Genomic DNA, 13,283 nt, shown 5'->3' with positions numbered 1-13,283 from the left:
AAAAAATTAAAAATAGCACCGTACACAATTTAAAAATTAGTGGGAAGGAACAGTCTCTCCTAGGTTTGGATGCACTGAAGCTTAAGAAGAGCCCACACAGAAAAGATCAAAAAAATATAAATATGTAATTTTAATTCTCCATTTCTTTGCCACTTTTACCAACTACTGTGGCAATTGTTCTGCAAGCTGAACTCCCCAGTGACACCAGCACAGACAAAAGGCCCGTGTGGTGCAGGAACAGCAGAAAACAGGATGTTTCAGGCTGTGCAAGAAGACATTCTCAGCAGAAATCAGACGCCTGCTCCAAATTCAGACATCAGATACTAAACCACAGAAGGAAACGCCTGTGCCACTGCCCTGCAGAGAGAGCAAACCCTGCCTGTGAGAGCCAGGGCAGCAGCCCGGGCTGCGGGGAGGCTGAGCTGAGCTCCAGGGACCCTCCCAGCAAAACAACTCCACAATTCCTGCTTGTAAATCTGGATTCACTGCGCCAGGGAAATCGCAGTGAGCTCTCCAGGTTGTTTTCTGTAGCTTGGTTTTGCAGAAACAGAGGGCAGAGGCTGCAGAGGAGAGGAAATTGAGCATTTCAGCTGTTTGCTCAGACACCTCTGCAGGGCACTGCCAGGGCTGGAGCTGCTCTCACCCAGCTGGATGGGCAGGGAAGGGCCTGGGAGGGACTGAGCCCCCAGGGACAGCACAGCCCGGGCTGGCATACACCGGGGGGAACGAGCCCTGCAGGGGCTGCAGGAGAGCTGGACAGCACTGGGGACAAGGGCTGCAGGGACAGCACCCAGGGAATGGCTGCCAGTGCCAGGGGGCAGCAATGGATGGGATCCTGGCCATGAGGAATTGTTCCCTGGCAGGGTGGGCAGGGCTGGCACAGGGTGCCCAGAGCAGCTGGGGCTGCCCCTGGATCCCTGGCAGTGCCCAAGGCCAGGCTGGGCACTGGGGCTGGAGCAGCCTGGCACAGGGGAAGGTGTCCCTGCCATGGCAGGGTGGCACTGGGTGGGATCTCAGGTCCCTTCCAACCCTGATTCCATAAACGAGGCAGGCCAGCAGCCACCGCTCCCACAGCTCTCTCGCACGGCGAACACCGCAGAGCCGGGGGTGGAGCGGGCCCGGACGAGTGATAGAAACCGAAACAAAGGCAGAAACCGAACTAAAGGTAGAAACCGAAATAAAGGGCATCAATCGAACTAAAGGCAGCAAAGGCCTCTCGGAGACCCTGGGCACAGCGCCAGCCCTCAGACGCCGCCTTGGCGCCGCTGGGCGTGGCCTGCGGGGAAAGGGGCGGGGCTTGCTGAAAGGAGGCGTGACCTGAGCCTGGTCGGGGCGTGGTTTGACTGGATATGGGCGTGGTTTAGTGACAAACAGGCGTGGTCTCCGTGGAGGGGGCGTGGCCAATGCCGCGCCGCTGCCGCCGCCATTTTGCGCTCGGCTGAGGAGCGGGCGGCAGCGCTGGGCTCAATGGGGCTCGATGGCATCGATAGGAGCGGTCAGCAGCGATGAGGAGCCGCAGCGGAGCCCCTGGGCATTCCCCGCCGCGAGGTACGGCTGGGAGGTGGCGGTGTCCGCGCTGTCGTGTCCCCCCGGGCGCGGCCCTGCGGTGACAGTGCCGCGGTTCCCTGAGGGGAGCGGGGCCGCGCTCCCTGCCCCGCTGAGGGGAGCGGGCTGGGCCGCTGCCCGGGACTGCTGCGGGGCTCCGCGGCTCCCGGGAGCGCTCTGCTGGGCCCGGGTGCAGCTCCTTGAACCGCACATGGAGCCCCAAAACCCCGCCGGGCTCGCCCTTGGCAGCGTCCCGCTCGCTGCATTGACCCCGGCGATGGCCTGGGAGTGCCTGGGGATGGGGGAAGCGATGTGTCCCTCGGGCAGATCCCAAATCCCTGGGGCTGGCACAGCCCTGCCAGCCCAGGCAGTGCCAGCTGTGCCCCATGGCCACCTTGTGCCCAGCCCAGAGCACTCAGTGCCACCTGCAGGGGACACCTGCAGGGATGGGCACTGCCAAGCTCCCTGGGCAGCCCCTGCCAAGGCCTGAGCACCCTTTCCATGGGCAAATTCCTGCTGCTGGCCCAGCTGAGCCTGCCCTGGCCCAGCCTGAGGCTGTTTCCTCCCCAGCACTGTGGCAGCCCTTGGGAAAAGGGCTGTTGGTAGTGGCCTTGGGTTTTTGAGGTTAAGTGATTGCCATATCCTTAGAAGTGGTTTATCTAAAGTCTGAGGGTGGCAATAATGCTACAGGCACAGTGTGGCTCCCTGGCTCGGGTGGATTCAGGATTTTGTGGCGCTCCAGGGGTTTCAGGATGGTGCAGACTCTGCTCAGTGGCGCCAGTGGCAGGACAAGGAGCAATGGCCAGGAGCTAAAACACAACAATTCCAGCCCAGCCTGAGGAAGAACTTCCTTCCCTGCAGGGGCAGGGCCCTGGAGCAGCTGCCCAGGCAGGGGCTGGAGTCTCCCTGTCTGGGGACATCCCAAAGCCTGGGCACGTTCCTGTCACTGCTGCAGGTGGCCCTGCCTGGCCTGGCTGGGCTCACAGGTCCCTCAGAATGTTCCTCTGCAGACTTGCCTGCTGTCAGCCTCTCCCAGTATTCCCATAAGCTGATTTATTTAAGTAGATAGACCATCTGCTTGTTTCAGAAAAGTGGGGGAGAGCTTTTCTGAAGTATGAGCCACTGACTTTCAAAACCTCAAAGATGCTTTTTTTTTCTTTTCTGATTGGAAGCAAATATAACTCAATCCAGCCTGAACCTGAGAGCCACTTGAATTTTCAGGTACTATCTAAATGCAAAGTTAATAGAAATAATTATACAGTGGTTTCTGCTTTATTTGAAACGGTAGGAGCCCATTCCATGTGGAAAAAGGAAAGTGCTGTTGCCTTAAAAATGCCATGAAATGATAAAGATTGGTGTCTCCCAGTAACTCTTTCAGTACCATTGCCTTCCCTCAGACACTGGAGAGAGTAAAACAATTCTGTACAGAAACTTTGGGTTAATTAAAAGTGATTTACTGAGCTAATTTGCTGTGATCATTTAGTAAAATGTTTTTGTTTCTCATGTATTTGTAGGAACAGAAGCAAAATGTTCCTTTTGCAAGCAGAGAGGTTTGATTGTTAATCCCCACGAGAACCCCAATGGATGTGCCAATGCCTCTCTGTCAGCTTGGTAAGTACCTCAGCCTTTGGGGTAGAGAGCAGCACTGCAGGGGGCTCATTAATTCATTAATAATCCTGCTGAGTTAATGAAGTAAGAGACCATCATGGTGTTGTGGACATCTCCCCAGAGTAATTCCCAAATGAGGATCTCTTGTGTTACCCCTGCATGCTCCATTCTGTGCTTAAACCATGAGCAGGGGCTGGAGCAGGCTGGGAGAGCTGGGGGGGCTCCCCTGGAGAGGAGAAGCTCCAGGAGAGCTCAGAGCCCCTGGCAGGGCCTGAAGGGGCTCCAGGAGAGCTGCAGAGGGACTGGGGACAAGGCCTGCAGGGACAGCACCCAGGGAATGGCTGCCAGTGCCAGAGGGCAGCAATGGATGGGATCTTGGCAATGAGGAATTGTTCCCTGGCAGGGTGGGCAGGGCTGGCACAGGGTGCCCAGAGCAGCTGGGGCTGCCCCTGGATCCCTGGCAGTGCCCAAGGCCAGGCTGGGCACTGGGGCTGGAGCAGCCTGGCACAGGGGAAGGTGTCCCTGCCCTGGCAGGGTGGCACTGGGTGGGATTTGGGGTCCCTGCCAGGCCATTCCATTCCATGGTTCTGCCTCCCTGCCCATTCAGAAACTCTTAGTTAGATGTGAGGGTTTTTAATTTATTCTGAGTTTTTCCAGCACTCCTCAGTTTCTGGGTTAGCAGGTGAAACAAGCTCAGTTTGGCTGAGCTGTACTTGTTGTGAGAAGGGCTTTGTTAGGTTGGGATCCTTTAATTCTGTAAAAAGGGTCAGATCATCATCCCAGAACCCCAGGCTGGTTTGGGCTGGGAGGGAGCTGAAATCCCATCCCTCCTGCCAGGGCAGGGACACCTTCCCCTGTGCCAGGCTGCTCCAGCCCCTGTCCAGCCTGGCCTGGGGCACTGCCAGGGGCAGTGGAGACTCCAAATGGTCCAAGATGCTGAAGAATATTCCCCATGCAGTTCCCAGACCATGTGTATTTCCCCAGGCTGAGTCTTCCCAGTGACTTGTTCTCAGTTATTTGTCTTGGCTGTGTCTCCTTTTGAAGAGTGCAACACAAACAGTTTTGCAACTGTTCAACTTCCTTTGCTAAACTTGTTTGTTGAAACAAAGTTCAGAGGCAGTTTGAGCTCTGAACTGAAAGGAATTTGGTTTGGGTAGAGAAGGGGCATTGAAAAATCAAATAATGCTAACTGGAATGCAGCAGCAATTGAGCAGACACAATTTATTACAAATCTGAGCTTGTGTTCAGATAATAATAGTTAAAATGTTGCTTTATTTATCCCCACTGGATGTTTTTTTCAAATGGGTGATTTCCTGCCTCGTTAGAAATCCATTGTTCTACATTTAGCTGCAGTTAAATCCATTATTTGTGGATTTCCATAAAGATTGTTTAAATTTTCTAATTCAAGGCCCAGATTTCTCTTCTTTTCACAGTCATGCTGACTGTGGCACATCTTTTTAACACAGCAGGTCGAGACAAAAGAGAGTTTTAGGGAAGACAAGGAACTCTCCAGATTTTCCCATGGAATTCATGTCAAACAGAGAAGAAATGTGTTTGGAATTAAAGTAATGGCTGCTCTGGCCAACTGAGTGTGGGAGTCAGCATCTCCTGAGTCAGAGGCATGACCACAAAGTGCCTTAAAACAAGAACAGGAAGTTTCTCCTTGTTGCACTCAAAGCAGAAGGGAGGCTGAAGGGTCTTGAGAAAAAAAATAGAGTGAGAACACAAACTCCAAGTGTTTTGAAGCAGTGTTGTAAAAAGATGGGAGCAATGAGAAGCTGGGTGGGTCAAGGAAAAGAATCCTGGGTCAGTGAGAGCCAGGGTGGATCACAGCCTCCTGGGAGGTTTTACAGGAGGATGTAGGAACCTCTGGAATGGCAGGATTGCCCTAGGAAGCTGGGGCTGCCCCTGGATCCCTGGCAGTGCCCAAGGCCTGCTTGGAGCAGCCTGGGACAGTGGGAAATGTCCCTGCCATGGCAGGGGTGACACTGGGTGGGCTGTGAGGTCCCTCCCTACCCAAACCAGTCTGGGATCTATGAGGGTGAGTCAAGCAATAATGGAATATTTCCCCAGATCAGTTCTAAAATTCTTGGGATGGCTTGAAAAGGTGTTTGAAATAGTCAGAGTCCTCTGGGACATCATTTGATGGGAACATCTTGGGTGTTTCTGCTGACACTGAGTCTTGAACCTCACATGGAGGGAGCAGCATAGGGATCCAGAACCAGCTTCTCCTCAGAGCCCCAGGTTCATGGACACACACGGGAGGAGGGAAGTGTAGGAAAGTCTAGGAAGTTGTGGAAGAAATGAACAGTTCCACCAGGGCTTACTGGGTATGAACCCAATTGTTGCAAATGAATACTTGCAGTACAAGTCAGGTCCTGTGGCTCCAGCAGTGCATTAATACAGAGTTTCACTTTCCAGTGTGCCTCACCTTTCTGTCTACAGCTGTTTGCAGCCTGCCTGGTAAGAGTGTTACCATCTTTGAAATGCTTTTCCTAACACATTTCATAGCTTGCACATCCTCACCAATCATCATTTTGGAACTTCATGCTTTTTTGGAGAAAGAATTTAGAGAAATGTAGTCCATGTGCACAGTGCTTTGCATTGCTGTGTCTGTTGTGCTGAGCTCTCCCCTGTGGCTGCTTTTTGGGGCAAATCCTGAGCTGCTCTAAAGGGGTTTATTTATTACAATGGTTGCAAAACTCAGAGTTGTTTGTTGGGGGGGTGGTTTGTTATTTTTTCCTTTCTAGAAAGAATTTTGGAGGGGCTTCCTTACAACCTCCAGATGGACTCCCACAATTTCCAGCACATTTTGTCCTGGCAGGCAGAACATGACCCAGCTGTGCCAGCATCCTACAACGTTCTCTACACAGACCGCAGGCAAGTCACACAAAATAAGGCACAAATTCTGCTTTTACTGTTTATTGACCCAAAGAGGAGGGAGCTTGGCAGTGCCCATCCCTGCAGTGTCCCCTGCAGGTGGCACTGAGTGCTCTGGGCTGGGGACAAGGTGGCCATGGGGCACAGCTGGCACTGCCTGGGCTGGCAGGGCTGTGCCAGCCCCAGGGATTTTGGGATTCTGTGAAAATAGTAAGGCTGAGATTTTTCTCTGTTATCTTGGGGTTTTTTTTCTTAGTTTTTCTGATTTTCTGCCTGGGCTGGCAGGGCTGTGCCAGCCCCAGGGATTTGGGGATTCTGTGAAAATAGTAAGGCTGAGGTTTTCTCTGTTGTCTTGGGTTTTTCCTTAGTTTTTATGTTTTGGATTTTTTTTCCCCTGAGAAGTCTTTTCAATCCTGCAGTTCTCCTCCTTCTCCCCCTCTCTCAGCAAGGAATCCAAAATCTGTCACAAGTGACAAGCAGGAGCAGAGTGAAACCAGCTCAGATCCCACCAGTTCACCTGAGAAATTCTGAATGCTCAAACTGAAATTTCAACAGTTTGGCTGCAGTTTGGTCAGGAAGCACAACACAAACACATCAGCATTGGAAAGAGCTGTCTGGGGAGGTTTACAGGTGGCACTGAGTGCTCTGGGCTGGGGACAAGGTGGCCATGGGGCACAGCTGGCACTGCCTGGGCTGGCAGGGCTGTGCCAGCCCCAGGGATTTTGGGATTCTGTGAAAATAGTAAGGCTGAGATTTTTCTCTGTTATCTTGGGGTTTTTTTTCTTAGTTTTTCTGATTTTCTGGGTGGGTTTTTTTTGTTTGTTTGTTTGTTTTGGGGGTTTTTTTGGTGGGTTTGTTTTGTTTTGTTTTGTTTTCCCCTGAGAAATGCTGTCCTCACACTCCCATGCCTTCTCACATCAGAGAATTGAGACAGTTTTGCTCTTTTCTGCAGGAGCCAGAACTGGATGAGTGCTCAGCAGTGTTTGGGCATTGCCCAGCTCTCCTGTGAGCTGACAGAGGAGTTCAAGGACACATCCACTGAGTATTCTGCACTTGTTCAGAGAATTGGAGGAGCTCAGGTGCTCAATTCTTCTGTGCTGCGTTTTGTGCCACTCACTGAGAGTAAGTTCTCTCTCTGCTTTTCTTGTTTGTGTAGTTTTCATTAGCAGCTGATCCTGAATTATGTTCTGCTGTCTTTGCTGTAGGACTCCACAGTGACTGTGTTGGTGGCTATTTGTGTGTAGTGTTTCATCTATCTGTTGCAAAGCCCTAAGTACATACATAAGTTTCTAGAATGAGTAGTCCTGATTAGTAGCTCTGGTAAAGGAATGAGGCTCTGGTTTTGAAATAAATGCATTATAATTATAAAGGAAATACAGCTGTGCATTGACAAACAGCAAGTAAAAATCTCTTGACTGTATAAGGTACATAACTTAAAGAACAGCATTGTGTGTTCAGATAGTGAATGTTAAGTTAAAAAGTGCCAGGTCTGCACCAGGTGTAGGGAAGAGATTGATTGTTTCTCCCTCAGTCTGCCCTTTTCCCTGCTGAAGATATTTGTCTTTATTGCCAGAGGTGGCTTCACCCTTGGCTCTGTTAAAATAGAGTTTGGAGCTAACAGATATTGAGGAACAGCTGGAGAGCTGTGGAGGATGAGCTGATGATGTTTCCTCTGGGCTCAGGAGAGGCAGATGCTGTGTCCCCTTCCAGAGTCAGAAATGAGGGAATGCTGTAGGGAATGAGGAGAGTGGGACAAGGAAAACTGAAGGAGAACATCCTGAGGAGGAGCCCTGCAGTCCCTCAGCAGTTGGTTTGGCAAAAAGGACAGGAAAAGGGGCAGTGGCTTTCAGCTGAAGGAGGGCAGGCTTAAATGGATCTTGGGAGTGAGGAATTGTTCCCTGGCAGGGTGGGCAGGGCTGGCACAGGGTGCCCAGAGCAGCTGGGGCTGCCCCTGGATCCCTGGCAGTGCCCAAGGCCAGGCTGGGCACTGGGGCTGGAGCAGCCTGGCACAGGGGAAGGTGTCCCTGCCATGGCAGGGTGGCACTGGGTGGGCTCTGAGGTCCTTTCCAACCCAACCCTTCCAGGATTCTATTCTGTACTTTAACCTCAGCTTTAATCTCGTGTAGCTACAAAGATCCCATCTCTGAAGCTGGAGCAAAGCCTCTGTTCCCTTTCTGTTTCTTCCTTCCACTCCTTTTCATTTAAAGTCTGGCCATGTGGGGAATTATGATTTGGGTGTGGAAGTTAAATGTTGTAAGGCCTTGTGGATTTACAGCACTGACCTCTCTGGAGTGTGCTGAGCCAGCTCTGTGTGCATCACACAAGTGGAATTGGTGCTGCATAAAATGTGTATTTTTTCCATAATTTCTTCCTCTTTCTTGTTTTCCAACAGCATTTCTGGGACCACCAGAAGTGAATATCACTTCCTGTCCAAATTGCCTCAATGTCACCATAAAGCTGCCAGCCTCTCACTTCAGACACAAGGGGAAGCTGCTGTCTTTAATTGATATCTATGAAGAGATGGATTTTGATATCACCCTGAAATCACAGGACGGAGAGCACAAGGTCAGGAAATTTGGGAATAGTTGTGCTTTAGGGGAGGAACACAGAGGGTATAAAATGGCTCTGATGGTTAACAGGTTCCCAAAAACAAATATGTGGATGGAAGCAAAAGCAAACCTAGAAACAGATTTCTTAGAAGAAAAGAGAGACCATGGGCAGCAGAATCTGAGCTTGCTTTCAGTGCAGGGTGCAGGTCTGGAGGGGTGAGCAGGGGCTCTTTTCAGCCAATCACTGACTTCAAACCATTGTTTTTCATGGCAGAGGCCACGGCAGAGAACCACTGAAGAGGTGTTCAGTGTTGTCATTGAGGAATTGTATCCCAGCAGGAATTACTGTGTGTCTGTGGGGGTCACTGCATCCCTGAACAAGAATTCTGTCCCCTCCCCCTGGAAATGTGTCACTACAGACTCAGAGGTTCAGCAAGGTAATGGGGCTGTGGGGCAGGGGGGCTGGGCTGGCTGTGCAAAGTGTTCTTTTGCTGTAGGGACATGTAGAGTTCAGTCCTAAAAAGCAAGTGATCACAGAGTCATGGAATGTCCTGAGTGGGATTGACCCCCAGGGACCCCCCAGTGCCAGCCCTGCCCTGCCCAGACCCCCCAAGCCCAGCCTGGGCACCCCTGGCAGCGCTGGCCAAAGGCTCCTGGAGCTCTGGCAGCCTCGGGGCCGTGCCCATTCCCTGGGCAGCCTGGGCAGTGCCAGCACCTCTGGGGAAGAGCCTTTCCCTAAAATCCACCCTAAATCCCTCCAGGCCCAGCTCCAGCTGCTCCCTGGGTGCTGTCCCTCAGGGCCTCCCTGGCAGAGAGAAACATTCCAAGAGAGAACCATTGTGGGTATTTAGGAGTGAAATATAAAACCCCAGCACTTTGGGGCAGCAAATATTTTGGCAATCCCCTGAGCCATACAGATCTGCAGAAAGATGGAGTCACTTCTTTTGTAATTCCTGAAGCTGATTTGGGATTTGGTCTTGTTTTGAATTTGACTTTCACAGATCCCTTCTAACCAAAATTGTTGGTGATTCCTAATAGCTGTTGTGACTGTGAGATCTGAAATGTGGTGGTGGGACCCTTCCTCCATGTGTGTTTATTTGATTTTTTCTCTCCAGGGTATCACGAAGCTGCAGTGGCAGGTGCTGTCTGTGTCTCACTGATAATTGCTGCAGTCCTGAAGTGTGTGCATGCAGCAGGTTTTATCCTCCCCAAGTTTTCCCTTCCTCAGACCCTGGTATGTAACAGCTCTCAGATCTGCCCTTTCTGGCTGGCAGGGGCAAGTTTAACAGCTGCAACCTCCAATCCTGTGCTTCAGCTACAAGTTCTCTAGGAGCACAGAACGTTTGCATTTGCAGTTTACCTCAGGCAAACATGCTCTCTAGGCTGCTGAGTTTTGTCTGATCTTCAGAACAAATATTCAAAACCATTTCTTGCTATTTCTGTGACAAGTTACTAACGGAGAGGATCATCCCACCCTGCTCAGGGGGAACATCCCACCCAGTTCTGGTCCCCACAGGGCACAAAAGGTGTGGCCCAGAGCAGAGCCAGGGTGGGAACAGAGGGCTGGAGAAGCTGCCCTGTGAGGAGAGACTGGAGGAGGAGTTGTCCACTGTTTAATAATAATAAAATAATCTCTCTTGGACTTTCTCTGTGATCAAGCACAGAGGGAGCCAGTCCAGAGCCAGTTTTTTATTTCCATAGATTGCAATTTAGTGGCACAATTATTTGTGAATACAGTTATCCATTTAAATTCAACCACAAATAACAAGATTTCTTGTTTCCCTATTTTATCCTTTTTTTTTGGTTGTTTTATTTTTTACAGTCTCTGACTTCTTTTACATTTAATTCTTTAGGGTTTTTCAGCATAAATATTTTTTATTTTCTACAAACATAGCCAGAGCAGATGGGTATCACTTTTTTCTAAGACTTTTTCCTCATGTTTCTGTCCTTTGCTGTGTCGCTTTCACATCCCAACAATTGCTGACAGTTACTAAGGAGTGTCTGAGGTTTATTTATTTTTTATTGTCAACATGATGAATGCTTCAAATATTGAGTAATCCTGTGAAGTGCAGAGGGAGGAGAGGGCTTGGGATGTTAAAATGGTGAAAATTGCTTCAAAAGATCATTTCTAAAGGACGTGAAAATGGCTCAGCCTTAATAGAGGTGACTGCAGGAGTTGTGAGAGTGACAAGACCCGGCTCACCCTGGCAGGGTGGGCAGGGCTGGCACAGGGTGCCCAGAGCAGCTGGGGCTGCCCCTGGATCCCTGGCAGTGCCCAAGGCCAGGCTGGGCACTGGGGCTGGAGCAGCCTGGCACAGGGGAAGGTGTCCCTGCCCTGGCAGGGGATTGGAATGTGGATGTTTTTTTAAGATCCCTTCCGACTCAAACCTTTCAGGAGTTCTGTGATGTTCAGGAATGGAAAAGAAGGAACATCCTAGATACCCTGAACTCTGCAGAAAAAGCCCAAACTGTGGCACAGAAGGAGTCATATGTTTGACAGCCTCGTGGCTGGAGGTTATTTGGGGTTTTTTTCATGGTGTTGTGTGCAGATGTGCAAAGTGGCTGATTGATTTAATTCCTTTTACTTTTCCAGGCATACATCAGGAAGTTGGCCTACTCCCCTTGGGTGTCTGAGTCAGAAACAGTGGCCTCTGTGGAGATCATCCCCAGAGAGGTGAAAAGCAAGGCCAGGGGCTGCAGAGGCACTGCCAGTGATGACAGTGACAGCGACAGCAGTGACAGTGACAGCAGTGCCCTGTATGACCACAACTACACGTGGCGGGACAGGCTGGGCAGGGCCAGTGTCCCCCAGGGCTGTGACACCCCCAGCAGCCTGGGGCAGTACTCAGTGGGCAGCACCTGTGAGCCCAGCAGCAGCCAGGCTGGGGACACGCCAGCTGCTGAGCCACAGGAGCCCCAGGGACACCCTGAAGGGGACAGAGACACGAGGAGCACGTTCCTGAGCCCTCTGTCTGGGGACAGCTGTGAGCCCCAGGGGGACAGCGAGTGCTTCACCATCAGCCTGGACACGGTGCTGCTGGGAGCCCTGGAGCAGGACGGGCACGGCCCTGCAGCTGCTCCCCCAGCCCAGGAGGATGCGGGTGACTGGCACTGTGCTCATGCTGAGGGGGAAAAGCTGCTGGAGGACACGGGAAGCGGGCAGGGAGCGCCTTGCTCCAATGACTTCCATGAGTGGCAGAACTCCTCCTGTTGCTCTGAGGAGAGCGACTCTTTGGACTCGGACACAGAGCAAGTAACGGGGTACATGAGGAGATGAAGGGAGAACTGCTTTTACTTTATAACCTGGGAACTAGTGCTGTTCAACTCTTATTTCTGGACTGAACGCACAGATCTTGTCCTTTCGTTAACATCCTGTGAGTGTGGGCTCCTGCAGAAAGAGCTGGGCATCTCTGTCTGGAGAAGGATCCAGAGAGACCTTAGAGCCCCTTCTGTGCCTAAAGGGCCTCCAAAGGAGGGGCTTTGGACAAGGGATGGAGGGACAGGACAAGAGGAAATGGCATCAAACTGACAGAGGGCACTTTCAAATTAGAAATTTTTCCCTGTGAGGTTGGGAAGAGACAGTTTCCAAGGGATGGAGGGCCAGGAGCCAGGGAATGGCTCCCAGTGCCAGAGGGCAGGGCTGGCAAAGAGGAATTGTTCCCTGGCAGGGTGGGCAGGGCTGGGATGGAATTCCCAGAGCAGCTGGGGCTGCCCCTGGATCCCTGGCAGTGCCCAAGGCCAGGCTGGACACTGGGGCTGGAGCAGCCTGGCACAGAGGAAGGCTGGTCTCCCATCCAGGCCACTTTTACAGTTTTTTTATTCTTTATCTCTCTTACTGGATTTTTGTGAAACCTGTTCTGCTGGCTGGATGCTGTATTTGTACAGAGAACACTGATCAAGTGGAATAATGGGCGCAGAGACAGGAATACTCAGCTGACAAAAGAGCAGATCGAGGCATTAATGCACTTATTGAATTTATTTTTATATAATTTTGTACAATTACTGATTCATATTAAAAATTTTTTTATGACATTTAAAATCCCCGCCGTGAGTAGCCACAATGTGTGAGGGGGAACAGAGCCGACGTGTGAGGGGAAGGAGAGCCGGTGTTTGAGGGGGCAAAGAGAGCCGGCGTGTGAGGGGGAACAGAGCGGCGTGTGAGGGGTAAACAGAGCCGACGTGTGAGGGGAAAGAGAGCCGGTGTGTGAGGGGGCAAAGAGAGCCGGCGAGTGAGGGGCAAAGAGAGCCGGCTGTGAGGGGGAGCAGAGCCGGCTGTGAGGGGAAAGAGAGCCGGCGTGTGAGGGGGGAGCAGAGCCGGCTGTGAGGGGGAGCAGAGCCGGCGTGTGAGGGGCAAAGAGAGCCGGCGTGTGTGGGGCAAAGAGCCGGCTGTGAGGGGGAAAGAGAGCCGGTGTGTGAGGGGGAACAGAGCGGCGTGTGAGGGGGCAAAGAGAGCCGGCTGTGAGGGGAAGGAGAGCCGGTGTGTGAGAGGAAAGAGAGGCGGCTGTGAGGGGAAGGAGAGCCGGTGTGTGAGAGGAAAGAGAGGCGGCGTGTGCGGGGGAAAGAGAGCCGGCTGTGAGGGGGAGCAGAGCCGGCTGTGAGGGAGGAGCAGAACCGGCGTGTGAGGGGGCAAAGAGAGCCGGTGTGTGAGGGGAAGGAGAACGGGTGTGTGAGAGGAAAGAGAGCCGGCTGTGAGGGGGAACA

At 51.9% G+C, this 13,283-nt stretch overlaps 1 protein-coding gene across 2 annotated transcripts; it reads left to right on the top strand.

Annotated features, from left to right (window-relative positions):
* The first annotated feature begins 1,404 nt into the window (after positions 1-1,404).
* IFNAR2 (interferon alpha and beta receptor subunit 2) lies at positions 1,405-12,621 on the top strand. Of its 2 annotated transcripts, XM_039704305.1 has the most exons (9): positions 1,405-1,548; positions 3,060-3,156; positions 5,575-5,616; positions 5,904-6,033; positions 6,986-7,155; positions 8,426-8,598; positions 8,857-9,019; positions 9,698-9,816; positions 11,176-12,621. In XM_039704305.1, exons 2-9 carry the CDS (start codon positions 3,126-3,128, stop codon positions 11,857-11,859), a joined length of 1,512 nt encoding a protein of 503 aa, XP_039560239.1. In that variant the 5' UTR covers positions 1,405-1,548; positions 3,060-3,125; the 3' UTR covers positions 11,860-12,621. The 2 variants fall into 2 exon arrangements, with proteins under 2 accessions (XP_039560239.1, XP_039560240.1); XM_039704306.1 differs by lacking the exon at positions 5,575-5,616.
* The last annotated feature ends 662 nt before the right edge of the window (positions 12,622-13,283 follow it).

The sequence above is a fragment of the Passer montanus genome, unplaced genomic scaffold (genome assembly GCF_014805655.1).
Source record: "Passer montanus isolate IOZ18808 unplaced genomic scaffold, ASM1480565v1 scaffold171, whole genome shotgun sequence".
In the NCBI taxonomy this organism is placed as follows: Eukaryota; Metazoa; Chordata; class Aves; order Passeriformes; family Passeridae; genus Passer; species Passer montanus.
The sequence above is the reverse complement of the archived record's forward strand: the minus strand, read 5'-3'. Positions and strand labels throughout refer to the sequence as shown.

Coding starts and splice junctions, on each gene's coding strand:
- IFNAR2 (XM_039704305.1), top strand. CDS start 3,126: ATGGATGTGCCAATGCCTCTCTGTCAGCTTG. Junction 3,157..5,574: donor AATGCCTCTCTGTCAGCTTG/GTAAGTACCTCA, acceptor TTCACTTTCCAG/TGTGCCTCACCTTTCTGTCT. Junction 9,020..9,697: donor AGACTCAGAGGTTCAGCAAG/GTAATGGGGCTG, acceptor TTTTCTCTCCAG/GGTATCACGAAGCTGCAGTG.